This window comes from Arvicola amphibius, chromosome 2 (genome assembly GCF_903992535.2).
Source record: "Arvicola amphibius chromosome 2, mArvAmp1.2, whole genome shotgun sequence".
Lineage (NCBI taxonomy): Eukaryota > Metazoa > Chordata > Mammalia > Rodentia > Cricetidae > Arvicola > Arvicola amphibius.
In genome coordinates this window covers 135,334,393-135,358,934 of record NC_052048.2, presented here as the reverse complement: position 1 = coordinate 135,358,934, position 24,542 = coordinate 135,334,393, and the positions used below count along the sequence as shown (strand labels likewise).

Genomic DNA, 24,542 nt, shown 5'->3' with positions numbered 1-24,542 from the left:
TGTAATATGTACTCACGCATAAGTGGCTTTTAGACATAAAGCAAAGAAAAACCAGCCTACAATTCATAATCCCAGAGAACCTAGATAATAAAGAGGCGTCTAAGAGAGAAATACATGGATCTAATCTACATGGGAAGTAGAAAAAGACAAGATCTCCTGAGTAAATTGGGAGCATGGAGCTCATGAGAGAGGGTACAAAGGGAGGGGGAATGAGGGAAGGAGAGCAGAAAAAAAATATATAGCTCAATAAAAGTAATTCAAATAGATAGACTATAGATATTTATATACATATATGTAAATATGGACAGTATGTGGTTAGAAGATAGGTGATAGATAAATTGATATATGGATGAAAAACTGATAAAAATTATATAGAAGTTGAAAAAATTATATTAAAAGCTATACAAATAAATAAGATATAGACCAATAAAGTAAAGCTTTAAAAGAAAAAAACAGCTATAATGCATATAATTCTGCATGTATATAGTTTTAATGAACTTTTATCATCTGGACTGATGGTACTTCCTCCAAGAGCCAAAGACCACCTAACAAAAACCCCAGTACTACATATGAGAAACCTTACTTTTGAGTTATTGGTCAGATCTGTCTAATGGTGTACAAGTCAGGGTTCTCTAGAGGAACAGAATTTACAGAGTGAATCTCTCTATATCTAGAAAAGGGATTTATTAGACTGACTTACAGGCTGTGGTTCAGGCTAGTTCAATGATGGCTGTCTTCCAACAACATGTCCAATAATCCAGTAGCTGTTCAGTCCATGAGGCTGGATGTCTTAGCTAGTCTTCAGTTTCAGCCAGAATCCTGAAGAAGTCGACTCTACTGCCAGTGAAGGACTAGACTTGCTATCAAGGGAGAGCATGCAGGCAAAGAGCAAAAGCTCCCTTCTGTGTCTTTCCTATAGACCTCCAGCAAAAGGTGTGGTACAGGCTAGAGGCCCATCTTCCCACCTCAGATCGTCTGAATTAAAGGTGTATCCTCCCACTTCAAAGTATTTAATTCAGAAAAAAACCCTGACAGATATATCCAACTGCTTGGGGTTTAGTAATTTTGGATTTTAGTAGTTTTGGAATTTAGTAGTTTTGGAATTTCAGTTCCTCACAAAAAGACTTTCAACTATGCAACCTATTGCCATTGCTCCTGGTTATCCTGCATAGATGGAAGGTAAGACCCTAGTGTTAAAGACATCACACACTTAAGAGAGAGGACCTGGAGACCCCTGACCAAAAATGCTACTCCCTGAGATGAGTTTTCATGGTGCCAGAAGGGCATCATATAAACTTCCAAAGGAGGGAGGCACCACTAGTCTTATTTAGCAATGATGTCTATAAACCACCTCAATGACATGCATGGCACAATAGCTCTAGAGATGTATTAGTGGCTGTGGTGATTTGTATTAAAATGGCCATTGTAGGCCCATAGGGAGTGGCACATACTTACTGGAGTAGGTATGGCCTTGTTGGAGGAAGTTCTGTCACTGGGGTGGCCTTTGAGGTTTGGAGATTCTCAAGTCAGGCCCAGTGTCACTTTGCTGCCTGCCGATCCAGAGGAATAAATCTCAGCGGCCTCTCTAGCATTAGATCTGCCTTCATGGTGCTGTTTCCCACTGTGATGGTAATGGACTAAACCTCCAAACTGTAAGGGAGGGAGGGGAGCATAGTGAGGAAATACTGGACCGAATTAACACTGAAGAACAGCTAGGCAAACTCCAAACTCTATGTCTCCATGCCTGATATCAAACTGCTCTTCAGATTTCCAGCTCCTTTCAGCTATGTTGACTGCAACACACTTCTCTCTTGGGTTGGTTCCAGTCCCTGTTAGCAGTTCTTCTTGGCAGGTAGCCCACAGTTCAGGCATTTCCAAAAATTTCAGGTCTCTGAGGCAATCCAGGCTTCAACTTCACAGCTTCACATAATATCCTTTCTAGGCCTCCACTTGGGGATACTCCTGACACACGCCAGGCCTCAGTGACTTTCCTTAGTTGGGGAGGGAGAGTCCATAACCCTTTTTTTCATCCTTGACTCTAAAAATAGAACCACGTGGCTGAAGCTGCCAAGTTCTGATTTTTGCTGGTGTAAAACATGGTCCCCTCTTCAATTCCATCTTCACCAGCTTTTTGTTTTTAATGGTTTCCTTCATTGCCTAAGCTTGGCTGTCCTGGAACTCACTCTATAGACAAGGTGAATGATATTATATATCCTGTGCCATTGTATGTTAGAAGTATTTGATCTGTTTTTTTCATTTTGAATATTTAGGGCTTACTGTTGTGGAATATTTGCTTACACTGTGAAGATATGCCATTGTGATTGGTTTAATAAAGAGCTGAATGGCCAATAGCTAGGCAGGAGAGAATAGGTGGGACTTCCAGGAAGAGAGAGAGAGGGAGAGAACTCTGGGAAGAAGAGAGGCAGAAATGCCAGAAAGACTCTGAAGAAGTTGGACATATGGTACAGAACAGAGGTAACTGAGTCACATGTCAGAATGTAGATTAATAACATCAGGTTAATTTAAGTTATAAGAGCTAGTTTGGGAAAAGCCATAGTTAAGGTCAAGTTTTCATAATTAATATTAAGTCTCTGTGTTGTTATTGTGGAACTGGCTGACTTTCTTTTCCACAGAAGAAAGTCCAACTACATTTGAGAAAGCTTGTTACAGGTTACAGTTAAGAAATTGCCATGTATCTCAGAAGAGAATCTGAACTTGGAACTTTTAAGCAATGCTGATAGTGTGGTAGACTATGAGGACTTTTAAAGTTAGATTATGATATAGCTACAAGTCTATGGGGACCAGGGAGTGGAATGTGGTGGTTTGTATGGACTTGGTCCCATAGGTCCATTGGGAATGGTACTATTAGAAAGTGAGGCTTTGTTGGAGTAAGTGTGGCCATCTTGGAGGAAGTGTGTCATTGGGTGTGGGTTTTTAAGTTTCAGATGCTCAAGCCAGGTCCAGTGTTACCCTCTTCTTCCTCCTGCCTACTGTTCTTAGCTACTTCTCCAGCACCATGTCTGCCTACATGTTGTCATGCTTGCCACCATGATGATAATGGACTAAACCTCTGAACTGTAAGCCAGCCCCAATGAAATGTTTTCCTTTATAAGAATTGCCATGAGACGGGCGGTGGTGGCGCACGCCTTTAATCCCAGCACTCGGGAGGCAGAGGCAGGCGGATCTCTGTGAGTTCGAGACCAGCCTGGTCTACAAGAGCTAGTTCCAGGACAGGCTCCAAAGCTACAGAGAACCCTGTCTCGAAAAAACAAAACAAAACAAACAAAAAAAAAAAAGAATTGCCATGGTCATGGTGTCTCTTCACAGCAATAGAAACCCTAACTAAGACAGTGGCACACTTACCTTGTCAGTAACCAACGGCTCTCTAATTGGACTCAGCAAGAAGGATACCATACCTGCTACTGGAAACCTAGCTAACCATGATTTAGTGCTAGTGAAATCATGCCTGTTGGAAGAGAATCTACAGCCACTACTTTATTAAACCAGCATAATCCTAAACAACAATCTATAAACATTTGTCTTCAGCCTGCTGGTGGTGCACACTTTTAATCCTAGCACTTGGGAGGCAGAGGCAGGGGGATCTCTGTGAGGTTTTTTTGGTGGGTGTGTGCATGTGTGTGTGTGTGAGTGTGTGTGTGTGTGTGTGTGTGTGTGTGTGTGAATGTTTAGGCAGGGTCAAGGCTGTGCTGCAACTCTTCGTGTAGCGAAGAATGACCTTGAAGTTTAGACTTTCCATCTTCCACCTCTGGATTCTGAGACACAGTTGCTTCCTCCTACTATCTGGAAATATTCACCATGATTTTCATATCTCCATTCTTCATCTAGTTCACAATAGGAAGAGACTTTCTAGAAACTGTGCTCAAACTCAATATTCATGTGACACAGAAGTTAGAACAGTGATCTACAACCATGGTATAATGAAGACTGTGAACACTGAAGAGGCACAAGTGCTCCTATAAGTCTGTGTTAGTTACATTTCTGTTGCTGGGACAAAATACCATGACTACAGCAAGTTGGAGAAGGAAGAACTTATTTGGGCTTATACTCCCAGAGAGATAAGAGTCCATCATGGTGGGTTGGCAAGGCAGTAGACAGGCAAGATGGCCAGAGAAGGAAGCAGAAAAATCACATCCTCAAGTACAAGCATGAGGTGAGGAAGGGCGGGAGGTGGAGTGAGATTATGAACACGCAAAGTTCACCTCTAGTGCCATACTTCCTCCAACGAGGCTTTTCCTCCCCAAGGTCCCACAACCTTCTCAACCAGCACCACCACTTGAGCCTTGGAAGGACATTGCCGTTCAAACCACAGCATATGAGATAGCAGATATGGAGGTTTTTACTGTCACTACCTGTCACACTGGAGGTGAGCAGGTTGCTTTCATTCAATAAAAACTACTTTTCAGGCCTGTTTTTCACAGTGCTGCACCCTATCTTCTGGCACTTTCCTCCAGTCCTCTCTTCTGTGATATTTCCTGAGCCATGGTGGGGAAGAGTGGGAGGGATAGATCTACAGTGACTTCCTTGTTCTGTTACCAGGTAAAATCCAGCAGGTTAAAGCGAGACACACAATGCTTGCGGAAAACAGCTCATTCCTTTCAATGCTACTACACTGGGTGATCTCTGCTGAAGATACAGCTACCTATGTGGTCTTGTACCTGATAAAATTCTGACCGGCTTCAGTTTCTGTTCATGACCTGAGCATTAGTAGATTCTAGTGCCCCCTCTTTGACATTGGCTGATCTTCAGTGCTCCAGATGGCAAGAACATGACCTGGACATCTCTTGAGACAGAAGCAAAGTCTTGCTGACTTTTCCCTCAGTGTATTGTTGGGGTGAGCTCCCCAATGATGTCAGGCTTCAATAGCTCTATGTCACTTGTGAAGGCTATGATAGTTTGCTTGGCAAAGGAAATTCAGTGGTATTTGGGTCTTTGTTGATTAAGAAGTCTTTCTATACCAGATTGGACTGCTAAGACATTCAGACTTGTGGACTGAACAACTGGCTAACTACAACGTTCTCAGCCTCTTCAGTATGGAGACAGCTGTCCTATCTAGCTTCAGTTGTCAGCTTGATACAATCTAGAGTCAACTGTGGAAACTCAGTTGAGGAGTTGCCAGATTAGATTAATATATGGGTGTGTCTGTGGGAACATTGTCATGATTGATGTGGAAGGACTCGGCTCACTATGGGTGGCACCTACCCATAGGCAGACGACTCTGAGCTGCATAAGAAAGTTATCCCAGAACAGATCTGAGAATAAGCCAGAAAGCAAGATGGTAAGCAGCTTTCTGCCATGGTTTCTGCTTCAGTTCCTGCCCTGACTTCCAAAGTGGTGGGTTATGATCTGAAAGTGTAAGCCAAAGAGATTTTTTTTACTCCCTCCTCTCCCAGCTGCTTTTGGTCAGTGTTCCGTTTTTGTCTTTTTTTAAAAATTTATTTATTATGTATACAACATTCTGTCTCCATGTATACCTGAATGCCAGAAGAGGGCAGCAGACCTCATTACAGATGGTTGTGAGCCACCATGTGGTTGCTGGGAATTGAACTCAGGACCTCTGGAAGAGCAGACAGTGCTCTTAACCACTGAGCCATCTCTCCAGCCCCCTGTTTTTGTCTTTTTAAGTCACAGAATGACAATCATTGTTTGACTTCTCAAAATTTATTGTGTAAGCCAAGAAATCCCCTTTTGACATATATTCATTCTGTCAGTTATTGTGGTTGTTTGAATAAGATTGGCCTCCATAATTTGAATGCTTGCTTGGTCAACAGAAGGTTCCACTTTGAAATGCTGAGGAGGTGTGGCCTTGTTGGAGGAAGTGTGTTACTGGGTCAGGCTTTGATGGTTCAAGGGCCCAAGCCAGGTTCCGTGTCTTTCTCTTCTTGCTGCCTATAGATCTGAATGTGGAATTTTCAGCGACTTCTCTAGCACCATGTCTGCCTGTATGCCACCATGCTTGCCACCAATACGTGATGATAATGTATTAAAGCTCTGAAGCTGTAAACAAGCCCCAGTTAAATGCTTTCTTTTCAACAGCACACTGACTAAGACAGTTACATTCCTCTAGATCTGTCCAATACAGATACTACTGTACTAGATGCTGTCCTACAGAACTGGGGTGGAGTTGTGATGGTTGATACTAATTGTTAATGTGACAGAGTCTAGAATCACCTGGGAGATGGGCCTCTGGGTGTGTCTGTGGCAGATTATTTTGACTGTGTTAAATGAGGTGGGAAGGCCTGCACATTGTATGTAGCATCATCTCCTGGCTGGGGTCCAAGACTAAGGAAGAATTCTTTTAGTTATTAGGCAATATGAATCCTTACGCTAGTACTGTTCAGATTCTACACCAGAATATATTGCTTCTGTAGAGGAAAAATTAGAATCATTGTATCTAGGGTAAACATCAGAATGAATGATTATTTTCAAGAAGGACTTAGACCTTGAAGTGTGGAAAACAGTGATTGTTTGCTGTTATCTATAGAGCTGTTTCTCTGAAGGAGCTTTCCAGCCCTTGAGTGACCTTGGTCGTACACCTGGATATCTTGGATTGTTGGGTACTGGAAACAGTACACAATAAGGACTAAAGTGGCAGAAGTGAGATGCTTTGCTTCAGAAAACATATAGATTAGATCAGGGCTTTGACATGAGGAACTTGTGTTATCCAAAAAACAACTTTTGTTTAGCAATCAAGAAATAAGCCTTTGCATGGCCGTTCAAGGTTCTGGTCATAGAAACTGCTCCTCCCTGCTTCCAGAGAGCCTAAAATTCATCTTGGAGTGACCCTCTTTCTTTGACCAACCACACAATACTGAACACCTGACAACTTCAGATGATCCTTACAGAAACCCTATGGGAGTTATGAAGAAACATGCCATAAAGATATTGGAATGCATGGAGTAGGGCGTTGGCCACAACCAACATAGTCTGATTTCTAGCCCAGGGGTTTTCATGGTAAGTCATGTGAATGAGAGTGATCTGTGGACGCTGGAGGTAGGAGACACTCTTGGAAATCTTGGGTAGGGAAAAGAATAGGGAGCCGTTGAAAACGATTTCCCTGGACTGCCCACTGGCGTCAGTTCAGACAGCTGATTTTCTTACCATTTCTTTTGATACGAAGGCTAGAGCTGCAGCCAGTCTGGCTTAGCTGCCACTGTTTGTTGCTTTCCAAGCTCAATAAAATGTGAAAACTTGTTTTTCTTTAGTGACCCGCTTTACGTACTAGTTTATGCTTGATTTCAGTATCAGGACTTCAAATCCTGTGTATTACTGGGGGATGGGTGGAGCCTAGTTTTCTGCTTTACATTAATCACCTTCTGTTTAAATTGTCCCCTTCTCTCCGGTATGATTTTACTGTACTCTGAGGTTGTCGGCTTCCTATTCTCTCACTGAATCTCATCTGTTTTTACATTCTGATCAGCTTTCTCTCTCATCATGCTGCTTTATCTTAATGTGGTTTCCTTCTTTTCTAGAAAATATTGCTAAGCACAGAAGACCAGCTGCCATCATAAATATCCATGAGGATTTCCTTCCTACTGCTCACTGTGGTGTCAGGCCAGTCGCTCTCATTTCCTGGTCTTAGCCTGGGGACCCAGAGACTGCACAGGAAATTGAGTCAAAAGCTTCCCCATTTGCCAAAGAGAGGGCACAACGTAAACCTCCTTGGCTCCAGCACCATCCACTCCAGGTGGTCCGGGGCTTCATGGGTCACTGCCTGGAGTATTTGGTCCCAGGCACTTCCTCTTAGGAAAGATGGGTGCTGCAAGAATGGGTGTGCAGCCATCTGCTCCACCCAGCCACAGCCTGGAGATCCTTGTCAGAATGGCTTCTCCTCCTTGGACCCTGCATTAATCCCTGGTCCTCAGAGCCCTCTGCAGGATCACAAGGGACTTTTTCAGGGGGCAAAGGACATCATAAATCTAGTGATAACAAGCATGGTTTGGCAAAAATAAGAGCTAATGGGGCTGCTCACCTGGCTCTGGTGCAACTCCCCATTTCTTGTCAAAACCACCCCGGGCTTTGTCCCTCCAGGTCCTAAATCATTGGCTCAAATCAGCCAGTGGCCTTGGTGCTTGAGGTCAAACTGCCAGGAAAGGAGGAACTGTTCCCTTATTGGTGTCACCCTGGAGACCCTCAGCCGGCCTTTGTCCCAGGGTAGGTGCATTTGTATAATAACATTTAATGATAATAAAAAGAAAATGCTTAAAAATATATTGCAAAAATAAGAATTGTATAAATTTATGGGCTACAATATAAAATTTCAATACACATGTACATTGTATAACAGGGTGATATTATCTCAGACATCCATCATTTCTCTGAGTTGAAACATTCCAATACATATTAGCTAATCTGAGATATTTAACTTATTTTTGTGACGTTCACTCACCCTATAGTATTAGAGAACCCAGCTTTGTGAAGTGTGAATTAGCACCCTCTGTGGGGGCCTGACTTGTCAGGACGACTATTGCTGTGATGGAGCACAATGACCAAAAGCAACTTGGGGGATTTGCTGGCTAGTTTTACATCAAATTGATAGTAGCAGGAGTTGTCTGAGAAGAGGAAACCTCAGCTGGGAAAACGCCTCTTATGATCAGGCTGTAAGCAGACAAGCTAGGCATTTTCTTATTAGTGACTGAGGGAGAAGAACCCAGTCTATTGTGGGTGGGGACACTCCTGGTGCTGTGGAATAATTTTTTGTGCATTGTAAAAATGTGTTGCTCTCACTGTTAATAAAAAACTGATTGGTCAATAGCTAGGCAGGATTTTCTGGGCAGAAAGAATGGTGGGAAGAAGGGTGGAATCTGAGGAGTCAAGAGCAGACACAGAGAGAAGAAAGATGATTGTGCCATTTTGAAAGGAGGTACTGCCATGTGACAGAGGGTAGATAAGAAGCGTAGGCTAATTTAAAATGTAGGAGTTAGCTAGTAACAAGCCTAAGCTATTGGCTGAGCATTTATAATTAATATTAAGTCTCTTGTGGTTGAGAATGATTCCTGGTATAGGAGGTCCTTTTGTATTTGTTTTGCTTTCATTGGTCGAATAAAGAAACTGCCTTGGCCTTTTGATAGGGCAGAATTTAGATGGAGTAGACCGAATTGAATGCTGGAAAGAAGAGCAGAGTCAGGCAGATGCCATGAATCTCCTGCCTGAAATGGACATAGGTTAAAATCTTGCTGGTAAACCACAGTCACGTGGTGATACACAGATTTAATAGAAATGGGTTAATTAAGATGTGAAAGTTAGCCAATAAGAGGCTAAAACTAATGGGCAGGCAGTAATTTAATTAATACAATTTCTGTGTCATTATTAGCCAGTTGGGATGGAACAAAGGGGTCCTGCGCTCCTACAACAGATTCCTGCTATACAAAAAATAGCTGCCTACATCCTGGCCTGGTGGTCATAGGTTCTATAAGAAAGTAGAATGAGCAAGCCACAGGGAGCAAGGAAGCAAGCCAGTAAGCAGCACTCCTCTATGGCTTTTGCATCAGCTCCTGCCTCTAGATTCCTGCTCTGTTTGCGTTCCGGTCTGTCTTCCTTTGATGATTAACTACAATGTAGAAATGTAAGCTAAGTAGACTCCTTCCTCCCCAAGTTGCTTTTGGTCATAGTGTTTCATCACAGTGACAGGATAACCTAAGTCAGAAACTAGAACCAGGGCAGTGGTGTGTCATGTGACAGGCCTGACCATGGTGTTTTGGGGAGGATGATGGAAGGACGTTGGAACATTGGGGTAGAAAAGCCATTGTGTGTTTAAAGCTTGGTGAGCTGTTCTGTGGGAGCTTGGGAGAGGAGAGGGTTGAGAGCAATGCCGATGATGGAGGGCTCATGTGGTCAGAAAATGCTACAGATGCTTAGTGAAGCCAGGACCAGACACAGGAAACCTCTCAAAAGGTACAGAATATTTAAAACATGTGATTAGATATGAAGAAAGAAAAGAAAATGTGTATAGAAAGTCATAGAAAAATAGTTTAAAAATAATAAGGTATTTAAGAAGAAAGTAATGTAATACCAAAAAAAAAAAATAAGCCACATAAGGATGGAAAATATAACACAAGGAGTTTTATGGTGCTTTGTTAATTCTGAATTTTTTGATTGTTAATGAACAATTGAGCTATTGGATTGTAGAAAGGATTTGCTGAATTAAACTAGCTTATGCACTTTAGGGATGTCTGGACCTCAAGATGGAAATTGGAAAATGTATTGTATTGGGGAAGAGGTGATGATTTTGTTTCCAGAGAAAACTAAAGGCTATGGATTCATTCAAGGTTGATAGAGATCAGGTTTGATCAGGGGAGACCCCTTGAAAATCCTGGATACAAATACAAATAAATAAACCTAGAAGAACTATGAGACAAGTGATGTATGTTTTACCTGCTCAAACAGAAAACAGAAAATCATCTTTGACTAGCTTATGTACAACACATAGACCATCATGTATTAATGCAGATATGTATGTTACCTTTGAAAGTTTGTGTGTTTTCAGAACAGGGGAACCAGACATCAATGAAAATGAATGACCCAAGTGATTTAGCCCCTCTGTAAACAGAGTGCCTCTAATACATTTTCCTCAGGGTTCTGCATCCATAATAGCTTCAAGGCTCTTGGGCTGAGATAGTCCAGCCTCACAGACTATTCTTGCCAGGACTTCAGATAGGCCTTTCACTTTCCTATTGCACAGAGACTGAGCAACAAATATTACAACTGGCTCTCCTAGTACTTGACCATTATCCTAATTTTTTCAGGGTCCTCCAAAGATGCCATCACACCCAGACATCAGGAAGCAGACTAAAGAACATGATGCCTATATTCCTAAGAGGTGGTGTGGGTGGTTTTTGGTCGTTTGAAGGGTTATTAATGTTTCTCATCATTTAGGGGAGTTGGGTAGAAATGGTTACTGGTCATGGTCATAGTATAGAAATAATGGGATTTTTATATATTGATACATATTTGAGTCTTTGTTAGAATATACTGTACATATGTTTCTACTCTTGTTTAAGGTATTGCAGCTCATTTAACAATGTAATATAAATTTCTAGTACAGTACATTATCTCTAATAGTTATAGTTAAAGTTTTCCTTAGTTGTGATAGAAAATAAATTAGGTACAAAACTTTAGACTCACCAAGATAAGACAGATAATATAGTATTTTTTCTGAATTTGCCAAATACTAATAATGGACTGGACATTGTGAATGTATTTTTTACTTGATGATCATTCTTATTGTATCTAGTTTTACTGTGTTAGAATTAAAAACTTTTTTTTTTCATTTAGACAAAAAGGGGGAAATGTTGTGGAATAATCTTTTTGTACACTGTGAAGATGTGTCTTTGCCAAGACACCTTCTGATTAGTTTAATAAATGCTGAATGGCTAATAACTAGTGGGAAGACATTAGATGGGACTTCTAGGCAGAAAGAGAAGAAGAGGAGAGGAATCTAGGCACCAGAGAGATACCAGTAGATGGAGCACAAGCAAGACATGGAGTTGGAGAAGTAACATCCATGAGGGGGCAGCATGTAGATGAGTAGAAATAGGTTAATTTAAGTTATAAGGACTAGTTAGGAAGTAGTTTAAGTTATAGGCCAAGCTTTTATAATTAATAATAAATCTCTGTGTCATTTTAAGTGATCTGGTGGCCCAAAGAAAACTTTGACTACATGCGGAACTTTTAAAGCCTATAACATGTTTTAGATTTTGATGTTGATATAAATGTGTGATCTTGGGGATGAACAGGAAAAGAAAGGTTGTGGCTTAACAGTGATGCTTGTATGTCATGTTAAAAAGGGGTCTATTGTCCTGTGTAGTTTTATGCTAGTTTGAAACATGCTATAGTCATACAGAATCCTGGCCTTGTGAAGCTCACATTTCTAGTGGAAGGACACATACTCTAAGTTACACAGCAAAATAGACGCTGGTGAGAGCGGTAGAGCCAGAAAGAGCAGTGGGAGGTTTTGAGGTGGGGGATGAAGCTCTAGGCCCAGAAGGGTGTGATGACATTGGGCATCCTGATGATATCTGATTTCTGGACTCCGTGGTAGACTCTCTGTGCCTCTTGTAAGTCAGAGAGTGGCTTGTGAGTGACAGACATCTGTGCCTCTGCCAGTTTTGATGAGGAGATTTCTCATGAAAAAAATGAGAGGAGGGAATCTCAATTGAAAACTACCTATAGAAGATAGGTCCATAGGCAGGCCTGTAAGCTTTTTTCTTAATTAGTGGTTAATGGGGGAGGGCCCAGCCCAGCGGGTGAGGCCACCCCTGGGCAGTTGGTCCTGGATTCTATATAAAATCACGCTGAGCATGCCATGTGGAGCAGGCCAATAAGCAGACTCCCACAATCTCTGAATCAACTCCTGCCTCCAGGTTTTTTTCTTTTTCCTGTTTGAGTTCTTGTCCTAACTTCCTTTGATGATATACTATATTGTGGAAGTGTAAGCTAAATAAGCCCTTTCCTCCCCAAGTTGCTTTTGGTCATGGAGTTTCATCATAGCAATAGTAACCCTAACTATGACGAGAAGGAAAGTTTTATTTTGGTCATGTTTCCACTTCACTGTTCATTATTGAAGGAAGTCAGGGAAGGAGCCTGGAGACAATTAGCTGATGCAGAGGCCATAGAGGGGTGCTGCTTACTTGCTTGTTCCTTATGGCTTGCTCAGCCTGCTTTCTTTTAGAATCCAAAACCATCAGCCCAGGGATGGCACCACCCACAATAGGCTGGACCTTCCCTCATCAATCACTAATTAAGAAAATGCCTTGATCTTATGGAGGCATCTTCCCAGTTGACTCTCCCTGTTCTCAGGTGACTATAGCCTATGTCAAGTTGAATAAACTAGCTAGCACAGGGCCCTTGTAAAATTTGGTAACAGTATATATTTTGTGGATATGAACAACAAGAAATCAACTCAAAAATCCAACACATAGTGAACCCAAGATCTTCTGGAAGCACCTGTGTTCACCACTTAACGCCAGTGTAGCTGAGGTTCAGAAACTGCACTGTATGCTCTTTGCCGTGCGAATACTCTAGGAAACAGACTAGAGATCATGGTCTGGCATGAATTTCAGTGTTTTTTAACTAAATGGAGGTTTTTACTCTGACAGAAACATAATGGTTTAGTTATAAAAAACAAAGACTTTCACTATTTTTCTACCCTCGTTTCTCAGCATGTAATAATTAAGTTAGTATGTCTTTGGATAGTATGTGTAATAATGTTTGATTGTGTGGCTCCTGCATTCTTGAGCTTACAGTAGCTGTGTTACCTGAGTAAGTCTGCCGTTCTATCATGGGTTAGGGAGTGGCTCCTAAGGGTCCACCACTTCTTAGGAGTGACAGGCAGTTAACGGTTACTGGAGTAACAGTGTTCTGTATTACACCAGACTGAGAAAGAAGTTCACTCCGGAGTGTAATTCAGGCTCTGTGGCAGCAGGGGAAACAGTTTCTAGCAAGTAAACCTCGAACAGTCACGCAGAAGCATTGATTGATTGTTACACAAAGGTTGTTTATTATGGGTTAAACTAGTTCTTCAAACCAAGCTTTTGATCTAATCTGTATGTTTTCTGAAGGAAAAAAAATCATGCACCTGCAACTTCAGTCCTTACGGTGCAGTCTTTGCAGTATCCAATAATGTAAGACACTCAAGGTGTGCCAGGATTGTCTTGTGACCAAAGTCATCCAAAGGATGGAAAACTCCTTCAGAAAAACCACTCCATAAATCATAGGAAACAATTACTGATTTCCACAATGATTTCTTCAAGGTCTAAGTACTTCTAGAAAACAACTATCTCATTTTAATTTTTACCCTAGATACAATGAAAAACAACTCTTTTGTTCTACTGTTTACCCTAGATAACAATGACTCTACTAGGTTCGCACTACACTGGAGAAGGGGGAATCATATTGTCAGTGGTGGAGCCACTGATAGGTTGTCCGTGCTCACAGAAGCAACCCTAATTAAATTCAGTTGAGTGCACCTATACTCCCAACACACATCACACACACACACACACACACACACACACACACACACACACACACACACGGAGTGTGGTGGTGTGGGACTTGGGAAGAAGAAAGGGGAGGGGATTGAGATAAAAGAGGATGATGGGAGGGTCTGATCAAAGCTCATTATAAACATATAGTAAAATTGTCAAAGAATTAAAAAAGAATGCTTGATTTTAAGAAACGACTTTTGAGTCAAGCATGGTGCTGCTTGTCTGTAATCTCAGCACTGGGAAGATGGAGGCAGGAAGATCAGAAGACCCCATGTCATAAAACAAAATAAAACAACAAAACAATATATTGCTGTTGATAATTTTTGAGTTTTATATAAAAATATTCAATGAATTTCGGTTTATGATTAGAGCAGAATTTCCAAAATGACCCTAGGCAGGCTTCTACTATATTGTAGAATGCATGTGTTTATCCCAAGGGTGTTCTTAGCATTGAAGACTTAAACATCAAAATGTCACTTTAGCTCTGAAAAATGTTGATGTTGCTTTGTGTCCTGCAGTATCAACTATTCAGTCAGGATTAATTCTTCGTGTAAAAATAAGCAATTATATACATCTCATTGTTTCATAAACTTGGTTTCATTTCTAATAAATGGTAAAAATACACATTAAAGAATTGTTTTAAAATAAAACTTTTTGTGTTTTAACATCAGCAAACGTTTGATTTATATACCTATTTTATGTATTAGAGTGAAAGGGATCCTGTGTAGAAAAAGTTTAAAAATCTCTGTTATAAAATATCTGAATTTATTACGTGTCCTTTCAACCATTTCTGGCCCATTAACATCCTCTTTCCAGTTCTTTTCAGGCTCTGGTGACCTCCCTTTCCTCTCCTTCTCCTCTTCCTCCTTCTTTTTTTTTCCTCCTTTCCCCTTTCTTTCTGCTGGGTCTAGGACCCAAGGCCTTTGACAGGTTAGACATGCACTAACACACACACACACAACACACACACACACACACACTCCATATTTCCAACTTTGAGATGAACCGTTTACTTTCTACTTCAAGAACATGTGGTCTGTGTCCTTCTTTGTCTGATTTGCTTTCCTAATGTAATGCTCCGTTGGATCCATCCATGTTTCTTCAAATGACGTCATTTCATTCTTTTAAAGCATGCTGCAATAAACATGCTAGTGCAAGCGTCTCATTAAAACTGGGATTTCAATTCTTTTGTTTATATACTCAGTGTGGAATGTCTGGATCATAGGATATTTATCCTCCTTCCTGTAGTACTGGAGATTGTACTAAGTGCTCTACCATTGAGCCATAGCCCAATGATCTTCCTGACTTTTGACATGAGACAGCATCCTGCTAAGTGGCTTAGGCCAGACTTGAATTCTTCTGTAGCCCCAGCAGGTCTTGAACTTTAATCTTACTGCTTGAGGCTTCGCAGGAACTTGATTATGAACAGTACTTCCTGACTCACCTCAGATGGTAGTTCCACTTCTAGATTTTCAGTAACCTCCTATTTTCCAAAACTGCGATACTAATTTACACTTTCATTAAGAATGTGAGATGGAAGCCAGGCAGTGGTGGTACACACCTGTAATCCCAGCACTCGGAGGCAAAGGCAGGTGGATCTTGGTGAGTTCAAGGCCAGCCTGGTCTACAAAGTGAGTTCCAGGACAGCCAGGGGTACACAGGAAAACTCTGTCTTGAAAAACCAGAAAAAAACCAACCAAACCAAAACGAAAAGAATGTGAGAAGCTTCTGTTCCCACAAATCACAGCATGCTTTTGTCTGGTGACAGCCATTCTAACGGAGTTAAAGTCATACTTCATTACATATTTTTAGAAATTTTATGTGTATGGTTGTTTTGTCTGCATGTATGTCTGTGCACCATTTGTGTGCATGGTGCCTTCAGAGACCAGAAGACCAAATCCCATGTCGTCATCAGACTCCTCGGATTCTTCCTTCTTTGCTTCCACTTTCTTCTCCTCAGCTGGGCCAGCAGCGGTGGAGGGGGCAGGACCGCCTGCTGGTGCGGCTCTGACTGCTGGAGCAGGCCCACCAGCCCCTACATTGAAGATGAGGCTCCCAATGTTGACATTGGACAGGGCCTTTGCAAACAAGCCAGACCAGAAAGGTTCAACACTGACACCAGCTGCTTTAATGAGGGCACTGATCTTATCCTCCGTGACCGTCACCTTGTGGTGTCGTCCGTTGTGGAGGATGAGGGCGGAGTAGATGCAGGCGAGCTCAGAGACGGAGGCCATGTTGCAGACTGGACGGAGGCCATGTTGCGGACTGCCGGCACGGTGCTAGTCGCCGGATGAAGTGAGGGCCTCACCCCAACACGGCCTTAGCTTCCTCAGAAGGACCGAGCACCTTGGCGGCAGCAGAGGAAAAGCTTGTTTTATTGTTTTTTTAATGCCAGCTAAAAAAATATTTAATTTGTGTGTCCAAATGGGTGTTTTGTCTGCATCTATGTCTCTGTACCATATCTACAGTGTCCAAATAGTCCAGAAGAGGGCCTTGGATCCCCTGGAGCTGGAGTTACAGAGAGTTGTGAGTAGCCAAGTGGGTGCTGGTCATTGAATTCAGCTCCTGCGCCAGAGCGCAGCCGGTGCTCTTAACTATTGAGCCTTCTCTCCAGCCCCTTCCCCATGCTTTCTCCCAGTAGTTTCATGGCTTACATTTGAGTCTTTGACCCATTTTGAATTGACCTTTGTGTACAGCAAGAGATAGATTTCTAGTTCTTTCTGCACGCAAGAATATTCAGTTCCCTGGCACCATTCACAGAAGAAATGGTCCTTCATCCAATGTGTGTTCTTGCTGTCTTTGTCGAAAATCCGATGACTGTGAATATATGTGCGTGCTGGGGATTGAACTCTTGTTTTACGAATGCTTGGTAATGGACCCTAGGTAAGAAAGGCCTTCTCAGAATCTCAAATAGCCTGGAGTAAAGAAAGGTTTTGGTTGACTCTCGGGTTGCTTGATTATAGAAGCAGAATTAGATGTGGTCTTGATCTTCAGGGTCCAGGGAAGGAGTGTGGAGCATTTCTTTTTCTTTGTTGATTTAGCATGGAGCTTAGTTAGTATGGATTTCTTTTTTCCTCTGTCCTTTAGCCTGTAACTTAATTTAGGACACACCGATTTTTTTTTTAAACACTAGAAAAACTAACACCTATTTTTTTTTTTGAGGGCCACATATGGTTTCTTAGGTCGCTGGACTCTAATTAGCTCTATACTTTCCGTAAGTATCCTATTTTCTCTCCAGTTTGCAGATGTCTCCGAAACTCTCAGCTCACTCAGGTTTAGGGCTTTTTTTTCTTTTTAAACAAAAAACTTGTTTGGTTCCCGTTGTTTATTTTTCCTCTTTTGTTGATGTCTTGACTAGGTTTTGGGACCTGGATTATTTGTTAACATTCAAAACGAGTTAAGAAAACGAGTTAAATTAGTGACGTCTAATATTTCAAAGTTTTAATAAATCGAGGATGCATTTAACTACTGAGGAGCTAGTGAAAGCCTACACACACGCTGTCCTGGGACCACATTAGTTCACAGCAACTCAAAGACATCCCGAGGGATAGTCCCAGCCTGTTTACTGAGTGTACTCCAGTAACTAAGTTTTAAAAAGACTCAAGTTTCCTTCCTTTCCCAGATCAGCAAAGGGGAAACTGGATCCGCTGCCACGTAGGAGTTTCCAAACCGTCTCTTGGGACCTACAGGGATCAGGCGCAGGGCCTGGCGGTCGTTGCGGTCTTCTTCGGGCTTCTGGACTCGGGGAAGGCAGAGGAAGTCCCGGGAGCCCCGCGCCCCTCCGCTAGGGCGCGGCTCCTCCCCTCGGCCCGGCTGGGGGCGGACGCGGGCGGCGGGGGGCGGGCGCTGCGGCCCGGGGCTAGCCGGGAGCCCTTTCCACGTTTGCAACGCTGCGGCGCGCCCAGCCTTGCTCCTCGCCCCTCCAGTCCAGGCCGTGCGATGGCGTTCGGGGCTCGGGGCTGGCGACCCCGGTCGCTGCTCTTGCTGCTGCTCTGGGTGACCGGGCAGGCGGCACCCGTGGCGGGCCTGGGTGTGAGCTCCGAGCTTCAGATCGAGCGGCGCTTCGTGCCGGACGAGTGTCCGCGCACCGTGCGCAGCGGCGACTTCGTGCGCTACCATTACGTGGGAACTTTCCTCGACGGCCAGAAGTTCGACTCCAGGTACCCCGAGCCCCCTCACTCCCCAGGGACCTCCACCAGCCCTTCCCCTCCGCCGTCCTCTTCCAGCCCCTGGAGGTGGGCTGAGCCTCCAGCACGCGACCGCAGCGGAAGGTGGGACTTTGAGATTGGGGTCGGGACCATCCCTCTCCCTTTCTGCCCGCTTCAGCTGCACACGCTTTTACACAGTCGTGTAAAATGGCCACTCAAGGACAACTCCAAGAGTGGGTGATGCCCGCCCGCTGCCTTCCTGACGGTCCTTCCCGATTGGCCCCTGAGTTTCATCCCTTGAGGACTAGAAGGAGGCGGCGGCGGCAGTTGATAATCGCAGCCACAGTTCAACCCAGGCTCTGGGCACCAGTCTGTTTGTATATATACATATGCATGAGATCATTTAAATATTTTGGGAGTTCCCAGAAGAACCTTGTCTTCACCGACGAGGTAAGCCTGCGCAAACGGTGGACTCGGGCTATGGGAATTCAAATGCAGTGCCTGTGTGTAACGTCCTGTGCCTTCCCCTTCCGGCTTCACAAAAACTGCGGGAGAGACGGCCTGGAGCAGCCCTGTCGTCTGGCCCGGCCCGCATAACCTGACTTCAAGGCTAAAGCGCTCACTTCAGCCTCTCTCCTCTCCCAGGCTGTGCCCTCGTGGTGAGCCAGTCCAGTAGGCAGGTAACTGTTGAGCCTCTTCCGTGTGCCTGAGTGGGCTTATAACAAATACGAGCAGCCACCCCCTTTTTTGACATTGCAGACACTGAGAATGTAAAAGCAGTTTAGCTTGTTGGTACTATGTGGCACAGAGCAAGTGCTTAGATATGGTCATCTTTTTATTTTAGGGCACACACAAGAAGATTAAACACAAGACTTTGTATATTCTAGGCAAGCTCTTTGTTGCTGAGTTATATCCCCAGACCCTATCCATACAGTTGTTTCCGTAGTAGCTTTCCTACCAACCAGCTCTATCGAAGTATTCTCATGCCTTACAGTTCTAGAATGTAGAGGGCTGGTGAGATGGCTCAATGGTTAAGGTCCTTGCGGCCAAGTTTGATGACCTAAGTTCAATCCCTGGGACTCTCATAGTGGAAGGAGAGAAATGACTCCCACAGGTTGTCCTCTGACCTCCACAAGCATGTCATGGCACACCCCACATAGATGAATAATGTGTAAAAAATACCCTGAAAAAAATAGATTATACAATTTGGTGGGTTTCAATATGGCCATAGAGTGTTGTATAAATACCACAACTCTGTGATTCTCGAGGGTTTCCATCACTCCAGAAAAATGCCGGGCATGTCCCACCTCCCACCTCCCACCTCTCATCTCCTCCCTCCCATTTGGACTCTCTGGAAGCTACTATTCTGGACAGCTTGGCGGTCTTGATTCTCTTCTTCCAGTGTGTGCATCCTGGCTGCCGGGCTGGCTGGCAATCTCTGTTCCTGGCTGAGCCGTATCGCTGACCCATCATCAAGGTTTTGATCCTCATTTCCCTAGAGACGTTGAGCATTTCTCCATGTGCTCATTGGTTATTTGTATATCTTCTTTGATTTGTTCCTCTCGTTGTATAATAGGGCATGAGTTTTTTTCTTGAACTGGAGGTGATTGATAATTCCCACTAGGACAGGTTCTACTCTTCGGGGGTGGCTGCCACGGTGAGGCAGCATCGGACAGTGGAAAGAGCACCTTGGGACACCATAGCATTTATGCCCTGCCGGCCCTCAAGAGGTCTAGTCTCTTATGTTTCTCTCTGATGCGGTCATTTAGCATAATCAAGTAATTGCAAAATGGTAAGGTAGGCATGGTAGGAATAGCAGAGCCTGCACTCCCTCACAAAAGGCCACACCTAGTTTTACCCTGTGCCTTCACACAGTTTAGTTGTTTTTATTTCAGAAGAATCCATTTACCCTCACAAGACAGTGAGGAAAATATCTCATTACAGATGAAGAAAGTGAGGCTAAGGATGTCCAGATGACTTGCTCTAGACACCTAAGAATTAGGTGGTCATGTGGGGATTTTAATGCAGGCAGTTTATGACCATAATCTACGTTCCATAGTCAGCCCATAAATATGGTGGGAGAAAAGAGAGAAGCAATGGACTCATACGGAAGGTTTGACAATATGTTGTGTGTGTGCAAGGGGTGTGTGGTCAGGGTGGATCTCCTAGACTGCAGGGGAAGACCTAAGGAAGACTAAAAAGGAGGAGCTGAGGAGGAGGGTTTGGTGCTGGGGAGGAGATATCGCTGGTGGTAGGGTATGGAGCTGGGTACGTGGTGTTGCAGAAGTGAGGTCTGAGGAAGATTGGGAGGTGACAAGAGGAAAAGTAAGAGGAAGCTAGAGGTGAAGATTTTTAAAAAATTAAAAAGACTTTTAAAACTTTTCATTGACATAGAATTATGCATACTTATAGGAAACAGTGTAATAGCCAGGAGGCGGCCAGCTTTGGTGGAATCTTGCTTTCTGGATATGGACTGTGTCTATAGTAGAAAGTCCATAAAGACTTGGAGTTCTGGGGCTCAGGCATTCGATTTAACATTCACAAGTGGCTGCTGATGGAAGACTGAACGGGAGGAACCAGACACTGAAGAGCTGTTTCGTTTTCTCTCTTGGGTCTCTATTCCTTTGGAATTTGTGGATCGTTAGGATATGAGTTTGAGAATCTCTTTTTTTAAAGAAAAGATTTTTTTTTTATTTTGAATTCTGTGTCTCTGTGTGGATATGGGCACATGCAGGTACCTTCAGAGGCCAGAGGTTTTGGATCCTGCAGAGCTGGAGTTAGAGGCAATTGTGAGCTCCCTGATGCTGAGTGCTGGGAACCAGACCCATGTCTGCTTAAAGTTTTCCACTGAGCCATCTCTCTAGCCCGTAACTTTGGTAGTTGTAGACAAAGTGTGAGCAGAGAGGAGAAATCTAGGAGTTTGGACTTTGGTTGCCTTGAGGGTTTTGCCAGAAGAAAGTGGCAATTGTCGGCCTGATGAGATGGCTCAGTGGGTAGAGGCCTTGCTGCCACACCTGATGACTCATGCCCCCCATCAGTAACTGTTAAAAAAAAGAAAAGAAAATGATGACTTGCATTCTGAGTAGAGTCATACACCACCAAGAGCTTCTTGTGCCACTAGTTTTTTTCTCTTTTTCTTTTTCTGTGCTTCTGTTGTCCTTTTCTGTATGTGGACATTTGGTCACCTTGGCCGCTGCTTTGGATGTGACTTTGTTTCACTCTGAGAGCTTGTTAATGTGCTCCTGTGTCTACTGTTGCAGGTGCAGGCAGCTGGCAGCCTCCGTGCTGTGGAGCTGCTGGTCAGCCTTCCCAGTTTCATCTCAGGAGTTCCATCACATTCCTAGGCATGAGAGTATGGGGGAACAACACGTTTGGGGGCTCTCATTTCCTTCTGGGGCCAAAGTTGAAAATGCTTCCATTTCCATTGTCCTGGCAAAAAGTGCCTCTCACTGGTTCATTCACAGCGTTCAGGCCTTTCCGGAAACCTACGAGGTACTTGACCGATGATACCATGTGCCCACCGAGTCTTCGGTGGGTAGGTCAAGCTAGTTGCTCTAGCTTTCAAGCTAAATACATCAAAATTACCCGGAGAGATCGTTACAGTTTCTGATTTGCTAGCTCTGGGATTTGGGTCCGAGAAGAATTTGCATTTATGACAAGTTCCCTACTGATCTAGCTGTCTTGAAGATCGGACTTTGAGAAACTTTGTTCTAAGAGAACCGTAGGTTGGATGGATCTCATTTTGGTACATTATTATTCATTCACCCGTTCATTGATTCATTAAAGAAATACTTATTGAGAGCCTACCCTTCCAGGTGCTGGAGATGTAGCAGCGGATAAAACAGAATCCCGGCCTTGTGAAGCTCACATTTCTAGTGGAAGGACACATACTCTAAGTTACACAGCAAAATAGACGCTGGTGAGAGCGGTAGAGCCAGAAAGAGCAGTGGGAGGTTTTGAGGTGGGGGATGAAGCTCTAGGCCCAGAAGGGTGTGATGACATTGGGCATCCTGATGATAACTGATTTCTGGACTCCGTGGTAGACTCTCTGTGCCTCTTGTAAGTCAGAGAGTGGCTTGTGAGTGGCAGACATCTGTGCCTCTGCCGATTTCAATGAGAAGGAGCTTTCTATCTGCTGGGGAAGACTTTGGGGGAAGACCTGATGCTTGAGATAGGCATTGTTGGGATTTTATTTCTTCATTGTAGGGAATGTCTTTAGAAGAGAAAGGGGTGTGTGCAATACCTGAACAGAAAAAGAAAAGAAGGGGAAGAAGAAAGAAAAGAAAAAGCCATGATAGTTGGAAGGAGGCAGAAGACCCAGAGCTGGTCAGGTGTGGAGGAGCCATTCCATAGAAGCCCTGACAGCTAGTAGAGGTCTTTGTGTAGCGTATCCAGGAGGTCTTCAGTGGAAAGAGTATGAGTAGAGAACCCTAGTTCTTAGCCTTGTTGCAACTTTATTTAGCATTATTCAATTAAGTTTTCAATGTTGGGATATAACAATGAATGGACTGTAACGATGTTGGAATATAACAGAATGCAAACAGAAAAAAGCCATGCCCTTGTTATGGTTGAGAAAAGCACGCAAACCTATTCCAGCTGACTAGAGCAGAGAGCAGAAGGAATTGCTGGAAGAATCTCTGGTGCTGTAGAAGTTCCAGAATCATCATTTGGGATAACTTTCTCCAGATCCCCAAGGGGCTGCATAGGAGGTTTCCTCAGAGGAGAGCCAGCTTTCCGCACTATACACTCGACTAACCAAACTCTCTCTCAAGTCCAGATTCCTGGGAGAATTTGGTTGGTTCCCTCTGGGTGAGCTGTGTGCTGAATAGGCGTTTAGTTATCAGCCTGTTGAAGTTGGGACCCAGGCTCATTCCTTTAGTAGACCTGGCCATTAGAGAAGAGCCCCTGGGCTGGGTGGTATCAGGGTAGTGTCGGGATGGGCTGGGAGAGAGAGATGTATGTAGCTAATGCGGGCATACTCACAGGCTGGCAGTATTTAGTGTGTGAACGTACTGTGTGGCAAGAGCAGTGATCTAGGGTCCTGCTGGTGACGTGTGTGCCCCGGGATTCCTTCTGACTTAGGGTCCCTAAAGGCTATTGGCAGGTTGACAAGGCACCCTGGGAATTTTTGATTTTCCCTGTGGGGCATTGCAAATTACTATCCATACTATACATTCCTAAGAATAGTTTGATTTGGGTGTGTTTTTCTGACTGTGCCCTTGTTAAGAATTACCTATAGGAACCTAACATTTTAATCTGTGCAGTTGCCAAGAGCAATAATCTGTATAGGAACATGACAGCTTGACTTTGCTTTGAAATATTTTCTTTTACTATTTTAATGTGCTGGAGATCATCCCAGCTCCCGCCTGTTCACTCTCTCTTTTCGTCTTTCTCTTCCTTCGTCACAACCTTCTTTCATTTTTCCATCTGGGCAGCAGACAGGTAGCTTGCCAGATCATTTACTGGTGTCTTTATCCTGCCAGCTCCCATCAACTGCTGGTAGACGTGGCTGCTTTGAGAGAAATAATCTTAGCATCTGGGAAGCCCAGCCACCTTTGGGAGTGTATGGCAGTGGGAGATAGGAAAGTCAGACCTTGACTGTCCTTTTTGAGTCTGCAGCTGGATCCTTTCTTAGTGGAGGCATGTCACCAGGGAAAGAAGCCAGTCACCCTGTAAGGAGGAGAGTTTTAGTACCCTTCACTAAGGGCTGAGATGTCAGGACCACAGTTGTCCTGTGAAGCAGATCCTAGGTGAGGCAGCCAGCCACCTTGAGTTGGCATGGGGGAAATTGAACTACCCGGGAGGTGCCTCAGGTGGCTTCTATACCCAGGGCTCCTTTTTCCACATGGCAGTCTTGGGTATTCTGTGTGTGTGTGTGTGTGTTGTTTTGAGATAAGGAGGACTCCCTGTGTCACCCAGCTGGGCTCAAGCTTGACGTCTTCCTTCCTCAGTCTCTTCATTACGGGGTTTGGAAGTGTTTGCCACCATGCTTGACCTGTTTATTTTTGAGACAGGCTCTCCCAGTGTTGCCCAGGATTGGCTCAGATTCATGGGTTCACAAGATCTTTCTGCTTCAGCCACTGGAGCAGCTGGGGCCACCATACTAGCCCTGGTAGTCTTTGTAGTGTTTGAAAACTTTATTTTCAGTTTTGAATTGTCCAAGTAGAATCTTAAAGTAAAACATAAAGCAAGTTGACTTTTTCCCTCCTAGCTGATATGTGTAACAGAACTGAGGGAAAAATTATCTGCTTCCTCTGAAAAAATTTTTTTTTGTCTCTGGATCTGAGATAAGAGTAATTTTAGCAAAGAATAGTATAAGCATGTGCCACTTAATTTTAGTTTTAAAATATATTTATTTTTGATTTTTATGTGCCTGTGAATGTGCCTG

General features: G+C 43.6%; 2 protein-coding genes across 2 annotated transcripts in view; one reads left to right on the top strand and one right to left on the bottom strand.

The window, feature by feature from the left end:
• Nucleotides 1-13,609: 13,609 nt before the first annotated feature.
• LOC119807334 (60S acidic ribosomal protein P1-like) lies at nucleotides 13,610-16,240 on the bottom strand. Its single transcript, XM_042054559.1, has 2 exons — nucleotides 15,883-16,240; nucleotides 13,610-13,704 (listed from the first exon to the last, which is right to left on the bottom strand). The coding sequence occupies exons 1-2, from the start codon at nucleotides 16,238-16,240 to the stop codon at nucleotides 13,610-13,612; spliced, it is 453 nt and encodes a 150-aa protein (XP_041910493.1).
• A 1,633-nt stretch (nucleotides 16,241-17,873) lies between these two features.
• Fkbp9 (FKBP prolyl isomerase 9) overlaps nucleotides 17,874-24,542 on the top strand; it is a 48,009-nt gene continuing 41,340 nt past the window's right edge. The window contains exon 1 of the mRNA XM_038319083.1: nucleotides 17,874-18,166. Within this exon, the coding sequence (XP_038175011.1) occupies nucleotides 17,946-18,166 (221 nt within the window). The 5' untranslated portion in view covers nucleotides 17,874-17,945. The remainder of the gene's footprint in view (nucleotides 18,167-24,542) is intronic.

Excerpts from the sequence above, each read along its gene's own strand:
- LOC119807334 (XM_042054559.1), bottom strand. The coding sequence starts at position 16,240 with ATGGCCTCCGTCTCTGAGCTCGCCTGCATCTACTCCGCCCTCATCCTC. Across the intron at positions 13,705-15,882 it reads TGGTCTTCTGGTCTCTGAAG|GAGTTTTCCATCCTTTGGAT; the intron begins GCACCATGCACA and ends GTTTTTCTGAAG.